Below are 16859 nucleotides of genomic sequence, written 5' to 3' on the forward strand. Positions count from 1 at the left end.
GGCACAAAATTATTTATAAGCCTTTTGAATAGAATACCACCACTCACAATAGCACGCCAGTAGAAACACTATAATACTTAATAATATTTTTTCATTGCAATAAATAAATTTATCAACAATGTCAGATGAAAAATAAAAAATAAATTAATAAATTAATTAATCTTTATTTTCATCAATAATTGGTTAAGAGTTGCAAGCAAAAAATATTTTTAAAAATTTGTTGACTATTTTTGAAGAATCATAATAATATAACATTTAATAGATCAAAATCACTAACCTATAGGTACCAAGTGCAAGCACATGAACAATAACCATTATGATTGGCATATTTTAAAATATAGCCGGAAAAACGTTATTTATGAAAAGATTGTAAAAGAGATACAATAATAATTATTGTATTGAATTATCGGTGTAAAATAAAGTAATATCAAGACAAAAAAACCTACTGAAATAATAGTTATATATTTCTGAAACGGTCATATAAAATATTATTATCAGCGAATCGATCATAACGTGGCATTTAGAAACCTATTTTTAGTCATCAAAAATATCGAAAAAAACATCAATATTTATAAATATTTTACAAATCTATTAATCAGAAAGAAAAGATTATTGGTTTAAATTTCAGTACTTACGTACAATACCACTTAAAAATAGTCAACGAATTTTTAAATCACGGTACCTATTTATATCATACATCATGAATCAGAGTAGATTGTTATACTGTTAAAATATTATGTGTATGTATGTATAATTTGAGATGAATGACTGTTACAATAAACGAAAAAAAAAAATTTATTCTTCTTTGTCAGAAATATATAAATTTATAACTTTAATCAAACGTATCTACTGTAAGCATTTAAAGTAAAAGATAATATTGTCATGAAAAACGTGTCTTTTTGCAATGATAAATAACTTTATATATTGAAATAGGGTAGAGAAAAGACAGATTCTTCTGACATTGCGGCCTCGACAAAATTACTTTGGAACGGTGTTAGTGTCATTTGCAAACAACGATACCAACACCTAAATGAGTCGCTTGCACTGCCACAAGAATGTGTCACCATTCTACTTAATTATTGAAAGTAAACAATCAATATTAAAAAGAACTAAAGATAGTCAAAATAATAGATATCTGTTTTATCAAATATCCAAGCAAATTCAATTGAAATTATTCTATTATAAAATTATTCCTTCTTTTTACTATCTTAAATCCATCTTAAAATTTGTATTAGATTAGGTTACAATAAAGGAATTAAATAATTCAAACTCTTATTACAGAAAATATTGAAAAAAAATGCTTAGTGACATGAATATGCATATCAATTATATTATTACCCGTATTTATATACCAGTGGCGAAGGATAGAGGTAGGCTATTAAGATCAACCATAAATAGTGCACACTAAACTTTGTCAATTATACGTATTTGTTTTCATTGAAATAATACTACAATTTACAGATGATGTTGGTTAGTTTTTGAAATTAAATTTTACCCTGCGATACCCATGCCGTAATAGATAATAGTCAAAAAATACTCGTCTATCTATAAAATATCCAAAAGTATGCAATTAAATCATACATAACTTTGAATATTTGAAAGATAGAATAATATTTTTATCAATTATAGTTTGGTTTCGGCAGGGCAATATGTGTAATATGTATTCTTAATCCAACAAAAACAAATAAGTATGAATGAAAAGTATGCATAATTTTGTCGTATTACCCAAAGTATACTTAAACTATTATGTTTTGATCTAAGCAGGGTTTAATTGATTTTTAAAAACTAACCAACACCATCTCTAAATTGTAATCTTAGTTCAATAAAAACAAATACGTATGACTAACAAAGTTTATTGTGCACTATTTATGCCAGATCTTAACAGCCTACCTCCACCCTTCGCTACTGGTATATACATATAATATAATATGGCGTATCTTACAATACTCGCATAGTATATTAGCTTGCAAAAAGACACGACGTTTTTCGTTTAGTGACTGACCGATCAGAATACCAAGCTGTCAAATCAACCATTGCAAATGAAGACAAATGAATGAATGAATGGAAAATGATTCAGGTGCTGCTGCTAGACTCTAGGAAAAGCAAAAGGGCGGACGCCGATCGCCGGAGAGAAGCTACGGGACCTCCCGAGTCCCCTGTAAGCGCATCCCACAAAAAAAAATCAGCAACAAATACAAAATTATTTGGAGAGATTCAAACCAAGTTATCAGTTTTGCAATTTCTAGTAAAATATTTCCTTATATATTTGGCTGAGTATGTGTTAATTATCTGGAATTAAAAATGATGAAAAGAAGACAATTCGCGTTGTTGTGAGTAGTATAATAAAAATATCTATTCAAAATGTAAAGAAATTTATTATATATGTCAAAAAACACGTGGATAACTTATTTTAATAGTGTTTTTGTGAATATTGTTAAATAAAAGATTCCAGTGGTTCAAAATAAATTGCAACGTAGACTATCTATATTTTCTTCATACGTATTGCAACAATACCAACATTAGTTAACAACGGCTTTTTGAGGATTTTTTATTATATCGACGCAACAAAGGAAAAAGGGCGTAACCCTCATTTTTTTAAATGGGTTTTATTGGATATTAACGTTATACATGACTAAATATAAAGGATGTAAGCTGTAAACGCCGATTTATTATCTAAATTTAGCTGGAAATGTGAAAAACGACTTAACTATCATATTTGTTGGTTTTTCTTTAATTAACTCATTAATTAATATCAGATTAGGGATATAAAAAAAACAAATTATTAATTATCATGCACTTCACGGTTATATCTATTTTGTATTTTAACTTTGACCGAAAACCATAACAAAAATGTTTTTGAGCCTCCTGTAAAATTTGATTTATGTGGATTACGCCGTTTTTCCTTTCTACAGTCGATATTGATAGTTTAAATGAATGAATAAATGATTAAAAATAATACTGCAGAACTCCATATTAATAAGGTAGGTGAACAAGCCAATAATTGATGAGAAAATATTTTACTACATACTCACGTAAAGTATATATATAATTAAATTTATATTAAAAAAACAACAGCTCATAACTTGGTTTGCTATTCCACCGCTTAAGCGCTTTTCTACGTTAGCAAAATGGCTGGAAAATTAAACTAAAAATAAAATGATACTTGAGCGACAGTTCACGAGGATGTGCAATGAATTTTAATAAATGTGTTTGTGTATGCTTTTTAAATATAAAAATGTTTAAAATATCAAGAATTATTATTTGTGCGTCTATGTTATACGCCAGTGCGTTCATATTATCATATCGGGTGTGCCGTTTAAGATGCTAATTACGAGATGACAAACATTAACATTCCTTTTCTGTAACATTTTTTGTTCAGAATCACTTCTCGATGAATTGGCATCTTAAAAATGAGGCATTTTTTTATTATTCCCCGGGTTAATACATAGATTAGTAAAATATACAATATTTTGTCAGTATTGTAAGTTTCGTTTTTGAAATACCCACTTCATAATTTGACAAAATAATTATCTTAGGTAATTAATACTCGTGCTTAGTATTTTTCTATCAGTTTCACGTAATATTATATTGAAATAATTTCAATCATTTGGTAGATAGATTGTTTATTATATTTAGATTATTTTTATTATATACTCACAATATACACGATGTCAAATAATTATTTTACACATCCAATCATATAAACACGGTATCATTTTTTTCTTTAAATAAAATTAACCCATAACTAGAGCAACGAGGTAAATAACGCATTTATTTTAATTACACCTTCACTATATATTTCGTGCAAAGTACCTAGAACCAAGTATATCAACTCCATGAAGAAATAGATAATATCGAAATTTTAATTGTCAAAATATTCATATTAGTATTGTAATTTCAATCAACGTACATATTATTAAACCACAGGAGTAGTAGATCGTGACATTATATTTTCACATTTCATACAAAAATTTCACATTTTGTCGTACCATTTTAGTTTTCTGTTTTGCATGACTTATAATATGTACCTATATATATTTCTCTCCCCAAGCACTTCCTTGTGAGCTGTTAAGAATACTATACACCTCTAAACTTATTCTATTACTGAGTTTGTGATTTATAATATTATGTCATTTTAGCTGTAGCAAATAGCATACAATCTTATCACAGTTAATTTTATTGTATTGTGCATTTGTAAAATTCCTAAATAATCATGTGAAAAATAATATTAATATTTGTCAAAAATAAGACATGCGGTGTTATACTGAAAGTTACGATATAATTATTATTGACTATTATATTATAGCCTTCTGACTCGTTTAAATATTTTAAAAAATCGGTGTGTGTACTTTTGTACGCGCGTTAGAAGTTATACTTCTTTGGCGTAACAAAACAAAAACAAAACTTGTGATAAACTAGATTCTTCGACTAAATCTTGTTAAATTACACACGTAAGAAAACGGGCCGCCTATTGAAGCGCCGTTGGTTTATTTCTGTACATTTTAACTTATATTACTAAATTATATGATGGTTTCTTGTTGTTTTTATTTTTAAAGTACCAAATGTCACTCTGACGTTTAATAGTTTGTTTACATAAGGAATTGCAAATGGCCGACAATAATAAATTCGCTGCCTAGCCAACGGAACAATTATAAACTATAATATTATACTGTATAATTGTCACCAGTATCATACTGTGGCGTAAAGGTAGTGCATTCGGCTGATAACCGAACAATCGGTGGTTCGAATCCGATCGAGTGCGTTTTTTTTTTGTGAAAAAATTAATTATGTGTTACATGTCACACGCCAAACATACACTCTGATCTGATTTTCCAAACGCGCATAAAGAAGTATAACTTCAAAAGATCATTGTTTCTGTATTTTAGATAGTATGTGCTATGTTATACTATTCTTTCAAGTATTTCGTTAGATCTTGTATATTATAAGTCTTGCAGATGTCACTATTATACTGTGTAGTTACAGCTAAGATGACATTAAAAAATTATCATTATCATATTTAACAAAAACACAATCGCCGTTAATATTGCGTGGTCGATTTTTCCAGCTATTTATTCTCTGACGGCTCAATACATTGTTTACAAATCGCTTTATCCCAGACGGAAAAAGAAAAAACTTTCGACGAACAAACATCTCTCGATCGGCCATTTCGAGATGAAAATAAAACGTCAAACTTGACCTCAATATTCTGTATTATAAATATTTGGTTATTAGCTGTAATTTTTAAATATTCAATAATCATTCTTAATTTAAAAATAAGAATTTATAACCCTTTGTCTGCCTGTCTAAAAGTATAAAAACAAATATGCCTAATACACTTATAAATTGAATAATTTGTCATATTTTTTTACAGAGGTATTTTCTATTACTCTGTGCAAGTCACAGAAATAAAACCAGCATTTGTAATATCGTTATTAATGATATGACATTAGTTATTCTACTGAAAGGGCTGTAAAAGAATGGACGAATAAATTCTTAAAATAAGTTATTTCTTTTTTCGTGCTCGGTTGAATGCAAAAGCTCGCAATTGGCTATTGTCAAGTGGGATGAAAACTCCATTATTGCTTAGTAATATTAATTGTTTATTTATCAAATTGACTACGAAACTACAATAAAATGTTAAATATATTAAAACTATTTCGTAGATTTATCGCAACTAACAGTACTTATATATTCAATGAAACGGTAAATAATATACACGAAATATCATAAAATACATTTGGGTTACCTACAGATATTATTTTTTACGTTATTTACAGTGTCATTTATTAAAATGTCTGAAAGACACGAGTTATTTTCATTCATCACATCATTCATGTCCAAGTATGTGGTACATAGTCTGATATACCTATTGAAGTGCATTATATTTATCCTCTTTATAGCTTTATAATATTATATTTGTTTATGTTATATACCTATCAGTGTTCTTAATTCAAACACGCATGACGTGACCAAGGGTTGTTGAGCATGGCGTGTTTTTCAAGAATTCGATTTAACGGGTTCACTTAAAAAAAAACATTCACATGCCAATATCGACTTTATCCGTTTATTATTAAAGCACAATATTTTATTCAACTTCGAATGATATTTTTATTGATATTTATGAAGGAGTGCGAATTTAAATCAAGGTTTATTTCGTTTACCACGTGTAATGTTTTTACTGTGTTGAAGTTAATTTAAAACAAGTATTAAATTTATGTATTTTTAGTTTCTAATAATGGAAATTATCAAAACGCACTTTTTATTATTATTTTTCAAATATATTGTTTTGCTTTTAAAGTTTTAGATAGAGTCTACTTAATAATTAGATAGTTTTATTTAATAATTAAATTTTATTAAAGCACAATATCGATGGTCTAACATTGACACCTCGTATCTAAAATTCAAAATGATAGAGGGTAGTTAAAATGTTATACTTTTTTTTTCGACCATGTCTGATTCTGTTAGGATCATATGGGCCTCCACAGAGTAGAGGTTTGTATTAACAGATTTTGTTTTTTACAAGAAATGGATGTCAGCCACTTGCTCAACCTATTAGGTCCATACCCTGACTCACATACAAATTGAAAAACAATATGTGTACTTGTCAGACCCAGGATTCGAACCTGGGACCCACGGCGTGATAGTTCAACGCTTAAGCCGCGCAACCACCGACTAAATAAATGTTATACAAAAACTATTAAATGGTATTAAATAAAAACAAAAATACGCTTAGTGCAAAAATAATTTAGTTCATTTTTAATATAATGGTATTTTTGTTTTTATTTAATATCATTTAATAGTTTTTGTATAACATTTTAAGTATCCCCTATCAAAAATATTGAATTTCAGATACGAGGTGTCAATGTTAGACCATCGATATTACGAACAGAATATCGAATTAGGTAGGTACCTAGACTTGGAGGAATCTTACTAAAAAAAACTGATAGGTTTCTTTTAGTGATAGTGTGCGTTTTTTAATTGTCTTGTTGATATGTCAAGAAATCAAAAAGTATTAATGTCAAAACATTATTTATTTTGGTAGTTATAGTTATAATAAATATCGTGTGGGAAAAAATCACAAATTTTTGTACGATTTCACAGGGAAAAAATCGAATTTTGGCCTATTTGAAGGAATCGATTATTTTAAAATATCGTTACCTTTGCGTGATTTTTAGATTTTTCGATTAAATATATATATTCATTTGTCAGAAATAATTTCTAGTCAATCATTTTTTGAAGCGCCACATCGTCTCGCGTCGCGAACCCAAATATAGAAATCGATAAAACAACATCCCCTAAAAAGCCTGAGAAGGCGAGCTCAATGTGGGAAGGATTTTTATTTTTCTCGGCTATTATGAGAGCAGTAAAATGAAACCACAGAAACGGAAGGGATTGCGTTGATTTAGAAAGGGATGAATGCAAATTAATGGCAGTTACATATTATATAAAGCGAATAGTCACGGATACTGAAAATATTAATTTCAAAATAGTATTGAGATAGAAAATATTAGGAAAATCACACATTTACTTTTCAGAAAAACATCATATGAAAATACTGCTGACCAAAATATTTATTTAAAAATTTCAATAATATAATATGTTATTACTTTAATTTAAATAAAATAACTGACTATGTATTATATTAGATTATTAAAATCTCATCTACTTTGTAAGTAAGAATAGTTTGTAGTGTGCCCATTTCGAAAGGCGTAAGTCGTGAAGCGAATGGCCAATAACCATTCCTCGTAAAATATTCATATAACCTCTACCCTTTAGAAGCCCAGATGCGTCGCTTATGAGCAAATATTATAAGTAACTCTATTTTATTTGATTATTCGGATAAACTCAGCTTTAGTTATCTAATCGGGTGAAGTTTATTAGGACCGCGCAACTGAAATTCAATAAATAATACATATTGATTTTCTATATTCTTTCTTAGGTTTGCCCTTTAAGGGAGTTAATTTAATTATATAGTCAAAAAATCTATCCATTAAGACTTTTTTCGGTTTACTGTTTTGGAAGCCAAATAATCAGAAGTATAATCTGAAATCTCTAATAAATTGTATTCACTGAGCTATAGGTATTCAATGATATTTGAATAAAACAGTTTATATATAGTCATTTTAAAAAATGTAATGCTTACTTTGTAATTATTCATGATAAGTTAAGTTATTAATTGTATTTCCAGTTATTCACGATATTTTCATTGTTGTCATTTCCATGCTGTATGAAACTGTATACTTAATATTATTATTTGAGATATTCAGTACCTACATATTTAACAAATTATGTAAATCTATTTAAGATCCTTTCTTTGTTTCAATGACAAATATTTTGAATCCGAGTTTCAAATTTAAGTGCAACAGGAATAATTTCTTGAACAAAGAAAGCACATATCATTAGCACAACAATCGGGGCTTTTCTTTTGCTCTTTGACCTGACATATCTAGGTACTGCCAATTTAACAGAAGGAAAATGTTTTCACACAAACGAAACTGTACCGCAGTGAGTGCTATTCATTCTGGAAGACGTGATGTTTTTTCATTGTTGTAGGAAAACTATCTTTATAAACAAAACGACACTTTAAAAAATGACAACATAAGTATACAGTAGGTAGCCAGAGTTATTAAATGACACATTGAAACACTGTGTAAAAATAAGTAATATAAAATATATCGGTATGCTTTATTAATCGAAATTTAGTATCAAAGATCTATTTATTAAACGACAGATAACTGCAATTTTTAAATTGTTTTTCAATTCTGCTTAATTTACTTTCATATTCTATAAAAAATAATAATGTTCTTGTATTTGATAAATAAGAAAAGGAGATAGGAAACGAAAGGTATTTTACACAGTTATCTAGTTTTTGTTGATACTATTAAAAATACAAGATCAAATAAAGAGTATGTATACTTATTTGTAATGACAATTAGTTATTTTTAATTGTTATAAATTAAATTCACATAATGTTTCTTGTTAAACTTTAAATATAATAATAGGTACATATTTACAATACAATTACACTTAAATATTATGAATTACCGATTATATGAATAAAACTGCTAATCAGCATGTTGAGTGAGGTGGTGTCTGTTCGATCACCATTGGTTTAGTTTAGAAGATGGGGTTATAGCCCAAAACAGCAGTACAACTCAGATAAAGTAGAAATGACAAAAAAACTCTGTTTCAAAACTATTAAAACAAATGAAAAACATACCGCAATTGTGCTATCGCGTAGATGAGGATTGTTTCTTTGCACATTGGTTATTGTATCAACTTATTAACTTTGCATAATATTATGTTTTGAATTTTATTTAAATGCTAAATTTTATTTTATATCCATTGTCGGTATTAAGAGTGTAAATAAAAACTCACAAAGTTACTGAATAAATGCAAAGTAGGAGAAATAACTTTTGGAAATTTAATGACGTGGTATAGTATCCAAGTAAAGTTTAGTTTAATAAAAATATATCAGAGATTGTCTATTTTTTTAATAGTGTATAATATGAATGATGTCAATGACCACTTGATATTCGATATTCCTTTGATATTGGGAAATTACAGCAGTTCCTACTAATACCTGTGGGTCTATTCTATACTTATCGAACACTAAATTGATAAATAGTATCAAACTTAGGGTAGGTTTGTATCAAAATATTAGCACGTATTGTAACAATTACACGAAGCCGGTTTTTATTGTTGCAATAAGTGCTATATTTTAACAGCAGCAAGATAGGTGCTGTTAAAATATAGCACTTATTGCAACAATAAAAACCGGCTTCGTGTAATTGTTACAATAAGTGCTAATATTTTGATACAAACCTACCCTAAGTTTGATAATATTTTTCACTTTATCACTTTAGCGGTCGATAAGCATAGAATAGACCCACTGGTTGGCTAAACCTAAATTAGTTTAGTACAGGAAGGTTATAGCCTTGTAATAATGGTGCAAATGTGAAAACTTGCGTTACGCAACAAAAAATCCCTAAATGGTGAGAAGACACTCTAAGAAGAAGACATCTGTTTTTTCTTGGTTATTGACGAATTAATAATACTGATTAATAAACAGTGAACTTGGTTTTATTCATGTACAGTTAATGAAACGTTTTTAAGAAAGGGTTAAATGAAAGAAACAATTTTATTCAAATAATATAAACATTCTGTTAAAGCTTACTGATATTGCTCAATTTGTACATTTGAACAATTTATCTGTTTCAATCCAAGTATTTTAGGATGTACTTAAATCACAACGAGTAGAAAGTTTTTCTTTTTCAAGATTTAAATAAACAAATGAAACTTCCTGTCGTATAAAATAAATGTTTTTTTCATTACAAAGGTTCTGTTTTTTTCTTTCTACAATAAATTTGAGCTCAATTCGTTGAAGAGTTTTAGTGAAATGATGTGCAAAGAAAATTATCTTGTTAAGTATTTCGGCCTCTCGCTGTTTGCCGCCTAATTAAAAATGTACACAAAACGTGAGCTGAAATGTAAATTCGAGCAAAGTAAGCGGAAGGTAACCTAAAAGCTAAAAAAGTTTTTATAATTAATAATTTAAGCAAGGAAGAAGGCGTATGTATATTTATGTCGGTAGCTCTAAAGTGTCTCTTGCTCTGGATTAAATTAATAAATATTTAATACTTATTTAATTAAATAAAAGACCCAATGCCAAAAATATTAAAAAATGGTTGAATCGTGGCTTGGAAAAATATAATATTTAAAAAAAAAATACAAACCTCACCATCTCCACAATTAAATAATAATATAATATCGTACTGCATAATGGTGTGAAACTTGATGATTACGAGTACTATTATAATAAAAAAATCAGTGTGTGTACTTATGTACGCGCGTTAGAAGTTAAACTTCTTTGGGGTAACAAAACAAAAACAAAACTTGTGATAACCTGGATTCTTCCACTAAATTACACACTCAAGAAAAAGGACCGCTTATTGGAGCGCCGTTGGCTTATTTCAATACACTTTAACTCATATTACTAAATTATATAATTATGGCTCGTTGTTTTTTTATTTTTAAAGTAACAACTGTCACTCTTGCGTTTAATCGTTTGTTTACGTAAGGAATTGCAAATGGCCGACAATAATAAATAACAACTATACTATCAAACTTGCGTTTGTATACAGTTGACTGATTCGCAGCTGACTTTCTACTGTCGCGCACTTTCGTAACGGTGTGCGCGCGCAGCTCTCAATTTCACTATCTACCAAATGCCCCAAAAGAAGTATAACTTCAAAAATATAATAATAACTCGATTTTGTATTTATATTATATCAACTATTTAATAAACTTTTATTGATTCGGCAAAAAATACTGGTCTGACATATCCCTAAATGTATTTTTTATTTAACGTTACAGTGTTTTTACAGATTAATACTATCAATCCGCTAATTATTACCTTAAATTTTTAGTCCCCTTGATATCATGCGACATTCATAAAATCATAAAATAGATAAAACTGGACCGTCCCTAAGATGTGATAAATGTAATGTACATATGTTTGTACAAAAAAATAATTACGCAAGTGTACATATCCGGTCACTATTACTTGCACTTTCATTCAATATGCCACGACCTGACTGGAGAAGTATTTAATGTGATAGAAAAAATCCACGTGCAAAACAATATGAACAGACTTTAAAATATATATATTATAATTATTATTATAATACAATACAGAAGAAGAAAGACAATAACAATTCAAAGAGAAATGAAAGAAAAATATTCTTTTGTACAATTCAGTATATGTTGTGAATAGTTAATAATAACAAAGTAACGTTTTCTTTATGAATAAAGCAATTTAGTTTTCCTCTCGTGGTTATGTAAGTATTTAAATAAATATAACTACAATAGTGGGGTTTGAATAATAATTAATGTAGTGTACTATATAAGTATAATATATCGTAGTTAGTTGTATTTTGTAGCTGTAGTTAAAGCATTTATTTCAAAATGTAAATGTATTTTATGTTATGCTTTCGATGTGTATTTAGTTATTTTATTATGTGTGCATAATATTTGCTATTTTTCTTGAGTGTGAAATTCTTCTTAATGTGTAAGTGTTTGAAACATGCATTTTTCTTATATCTAATAGGCAAAAAAATATAATAACATGACACTATCAGACATTACGATAGTGCAATAATTTAAGTCAATAGAAGAGATTTAGTAAAACTGTGCTAAAAGATATTGTGATTAAAATGTATTGATAATTTATTTGTCTCTATTTGAAAACTATGAATATTCAATTTGAGTCTTATTATTTAGCCTAAATATAATAATGTATTATCAAAATCAGACTTAATTTTCTAGAATTTAAAAAAAAGTTAATAATACAATTAGATATAATAAAACAAATTCATATATATATATATGCCTACAATTTATATTCTAACATACTTACATACTTTACACTATTTTTATACAAAAAGGAATGAGTTTCATTCAATATAACACCATTCCAAATTTAAAATAAATATGACTGAGCTACATACTCGTACAGAGCTTATTATCAAAAAATACTACCATCTTGTAAAAAATATAATTTATTTTATTTTCTAGTGTTGACAAAGTATCATAGGGTAGGGTAGGTAGTCATAATAACAAAATTAGTTAAAAATATATATATTTATTTGTTGTAGATAAATAACAAGTATTAGTTATTTTGTGTTAAAAAGTACGTATTGAGTACAAGATATAACTTTGAAAAAATACTAATGTTCATTTAATTTTACTTTTACACATCGAATTTACCAGTATTCAGTTTTACTTGATTAAAAATTTAAGAGAATATTAACGAATACTGAATTCCATAACTGATTTCCTATTATTGATATTTAGAATGTGTTAGCAATTACGTACCTTGTTGTAGCATAAACTGTATTGTAATTAATTTAATGAGCAGTTATACAGAAACATTTAGTACATAGAACACAGTAATAGTTAGTGAATTTAATATAATTATCACGTTCACGTAATAAATATCGTCTAAGTGTAAGTTAAGGCGGTTCGCACATACAAAATCAACGCAACATTAAGTCAATAATTATTATTGAATAGGTAAAATTTTTAACATTTAATGGCTATCTATCTCGTACACGGTTAATAATAGGAAATACATTTTTCAACGTTAGAAAAATATCATAAACGAAAAAATTATAATGTATATAAATTCGCATTTACCATATAGATGCATGAATAACGACCTTACAACTCTAGCCCAGCAGTTTCCAAATGAGTAAAACGAACTAAAATTGAACGATTGTGCTCTAGTAGAATATGTTACCGAATTCGATGCCAAGTTAAAGTCATGTTTAACTATGATTATGAAAAACTAAGAATGATGATAGTCAATGCTCATTTGGTTTCAAAACCGCCGTAACTGAACATTGTCTTGGAGCACAAGAACCAAAATGCATACTTTGCTATAAAATATTGTCATTTCGTTAGCACTTGCCGAATTATAAATGCAATATGTATGTAGCATAAAAAACAAAACGAGTAAACCCTACCGCTAAAAATCTTTCAATTTAACGTTATTTGGACGGCTGCATATAAATATTTAAGGGATCCGTTATGTTGCACATAATACAAAAAAGGCTCTGTGAAAAAATAAATTAAATATTAAATTTAAAAAAAAAAAAATTGTTGGAAAATGCTACCCTAGGAAATAGCGATCATTTTAACATCTGTCTCAAATATTTCGCGCTGCAGTCAATGTTAGTGACAGTAAAAATAAGTTTATTTTTCCAAAAAAAGAAAAAAATTGAATTCGAAAGCAAAAGAGAGGTTAGTCTAAAAAAACTCAAATAACCGTATAAAATAGTAGCTATGTAGATAATAAACAAGATAATATACGAGTTAAACACGAATTCACCCAGAAATAAATAAATTTACCTTCAAAATTTATCATAACTCAATCTTCTTTTGGCTGTCTTAAAAATTAGTGATTTTAGACTTATCTCCCATTTACTGTGATGATTTTATATATCTCAATGTATTAAGGGATATATCGTATTTTACGAATGTCAACTATATTACATCGATAACATAAATTGACGAGTTGCGAATTGCGTTGAGTTTGCGTGTGCGAGACCGCTAATGGTAAAATATATCACTTATCATATATATTATAATAAGCGTAATGAAATAGTCGGTAAATATATCACTTTCCCATATAAACGCGTCTTCGTATGCGGTTAGTGGTGTAATTTATGCATTGGAAAAGTTGTAACGTTTATGTGCCTTTACAATAATATATTATGAAAGTTTGCCTGGATTTATTTTCGGCGTAAGTATCATAAGTAGGTATAATAAAATAAACAAGTTATGATAGCTTTTAGTGAGTGGCCTATGTTTCGTACTTGAAAATATTGTGAAGATTTTGCTATAAATTGGAACATACTCTTCACTTCTATTCCTCGTGTGTATTGAAATTAAATATAACTAACGTTGTTTGTCGTCTTAGCAGAAATACCTTAGCAAAAATATATTCCATTTTATTGATAGTATCTTCAACATAAACTCCAATAGTTTATCGATTGTTTAATCGACAATATTACCTATTATGATAAATGGTTTGTATAAAATAAAAACAATTGGAAACTTATTATTTCTGCCTGTGCTTTAAATACATTTATGTATTAGCTGTGTATTATAATCTGCTTTCAATAACCGATATTCGTATAATATATTTATTTTAGCAGTTGACTATACAAATTAATGAATATAGGCCACTACAATATAATATTATAAGATTGACTAAAAATAATATTCAATATTTGATGATAGAAATGTTATTAAATACCTATACAGAGTTAATAATTATAATTATTAATAGTTATACGCACAACGTACATGAATTTATTAGGCATGATTTGATCATAACATAAATTATTTAGCTATTTCTATATATTATTATGTAAGACGATTTAATCTTGTCCATTTTATAAGTGCTCTTGCAGATGTTTGTGATCTGTTGTATATTGTATATGGAGTGTCACTAATTTGTGCTTTTTGTTTTGCAGCAGGCTTGCGGGAAATATATTCCTGCGACATCAGCAGTCCAAAGCAACCAGACAGGAGTCGGGATGGACGGCACGTATCTTGTTGAAGCTTCGTTCTAGGCTCACGACCAGAGACAGAAAAAAAATCAATAAGCCCACTCGGCAGGCCACACTGTTTGTGGTCGTCGATTTCCAGTGGACACTTGGCGTGATCATCCGGTATACTGCAGAACGACGGCCTCCCGAGCCGGATGCAGCTTGAATACCGTCTGCTCTGGAAGAAAATCACGGTTATACAATGAAAATTAAAAAAAAAATCTAATCCGCTGTACCTTTTAGTATCCGGATATCCAGTACCGGTCGAATTTATTCGAAATATGCGATTTATTTCTCATGGTCAAAAATACGGGGAAATTGGTTAATCGATTATACCAATAATTTGGAACAACCATGTTGAATTTTGGCCAAAAATATTACATACACTTAGAAGACAAATACTTTTTATACAGAAAATGGTTACTGGTTTTAGAAGTTGTCAAACTGATTAATGTTTTTTTCTTATGAAAAGATGTCACTATCCAACATTTTTACATTAAAATGTAGAAATTTTATTTTATTCAAAGTATAAGTTCAAGGAAATAAATCATGCAATAGTGGCACTCACCTAATGCAATCCTATTTAACAAATTATAGCATAGATAACGAGGTAATTAGCACCTATAAGACGGTTAAAATCGTTTTAAAAAACATTCGTAGGTGAAGTCCAAATATTATTATTAACTGAAATAAATCTTGTCCATATTGTGGCATATAGGGTTGACTATATTGTGTTTGTGTTAGGGAATATTTCATGAATTTCACAAAAGCATTATACCGGATAGAATCTTTTCATTTAAAATAACATTAGTTAGTTATGTTTAGATATTTGCTTTTTTATATAAAAGTACGTACTCACTTTTCACCCCGCATTATAAACTATTAATTGTTGGATGCAGTTACATTATTGAATTTATTTATGACTGAAAAATACAATCTTATATTACACAAATTAAATAAACGATATTTAAATATTTGGATATCATTGAAGACCACACTACCTATTTAATATTGCATTCAACGTGTCCGATCTATGCAGCACGTATATTATAATTAAAAGAAAATCATATTAATTTTTTATTGATTGAGACCTATTACTAATTGAATTTCTGTAAAATAAACGGTGTGTGTACTTATGTACGCGCGTTAGAAGTTATACTTCTTTGGCGTAACAAAACAAAAACAAAACTTTTGATAAACTAGATTCTTCGACTAGCTCTTAATTATCTTGTTAAATTACACACTCAAGAAAAGGGAGCGATTATTGGAACGCCGTTGGTTTATTTATATACACTTTAACTTACATTACTAAATTATATAATTATTTATCGTTGTTTTTATTTTTAAAGTAACAACTGCCACTATGACGTTTAATAGTTTGTTTACGTATAGAATTGCAAATGGCCGACAATAATAAATTCGCTGCCTAGGCAACGGAACAATTCTAAACTATAATATTATACTGTATAATTGTCACGATCGCAGTATCATACTGTGGCGTAAAGGTAGTGCGTTCGGCTGATAACCGAACAATCGGTGGTTCGAATCCAATCGAGTGCGTTTTTTTTCGTGTGAAAAAATTAATTATGTGTTACATGTCACACGCCAAAAAATACACTCTGATCTGGTTTTCCATACGCGCCAAAATAAGTATAACTTCAATAAATTGTATATTAATTAAACGTCCTTATATTTTACAAACAAGTGTGTGTTTTGGGGGGTTTAGTGAGTACTTACTCTACT

General features: G+C 28.4%; 1 protein-coding gene across 36 annotated transcripts in view; it reads left to right on the forward strand.

Annotated features, from left to right (window-relative positions):
* Positions 1-16286, forward strand: part of Shal (Potassium voltage-gated channel protein Shal) — a 148419-nt gene extending 132133 nt beyond the window's left edge. For 12 of the 36 annotated variants that reach the window (XM_085954937.1, XM_085954945.1, XM_085954933.1 and 9 more), the window contains one exon: positions 15042-16286. In XM_085954937.1, coding sequence (XP_085811063.1) covers positions 15042-15140 — 99 coding nt within the window. In that variant the 3' untranslated portion in view covers positions 15141-16286. Of the gene's footprint in view, positions 1-2077; positions 2159-15041 lie in introns of all 36 variants that reach the window. The other 24 variants (XR_015071563.1, XR_015071554.1, XR_015071559.1 and 21 more) reach the window with 7 other exon arrangements.
* Positions 16287-16859: the final 573 nt, after the last annotated feature.

Source organism: Rhyacophila brunnea, unplaced genomic scaffold (genome assembly GCF_057557595.1).
Source record: "Rhyacophila brunnea isolate RB1 unplaced genomic scaffold, BYU_Rbru_1.0 scaffold_4, whole genome shotgun sequence".
In the NCBI taxonomy this organism is placed as follows: domain Eukaryota; kingdom Metazoa; phylum Arthropoda; class Insecta; order Trichoptera; family Rhyacophilidae; genus Rhyacophila; species Rhyacophila brunnea.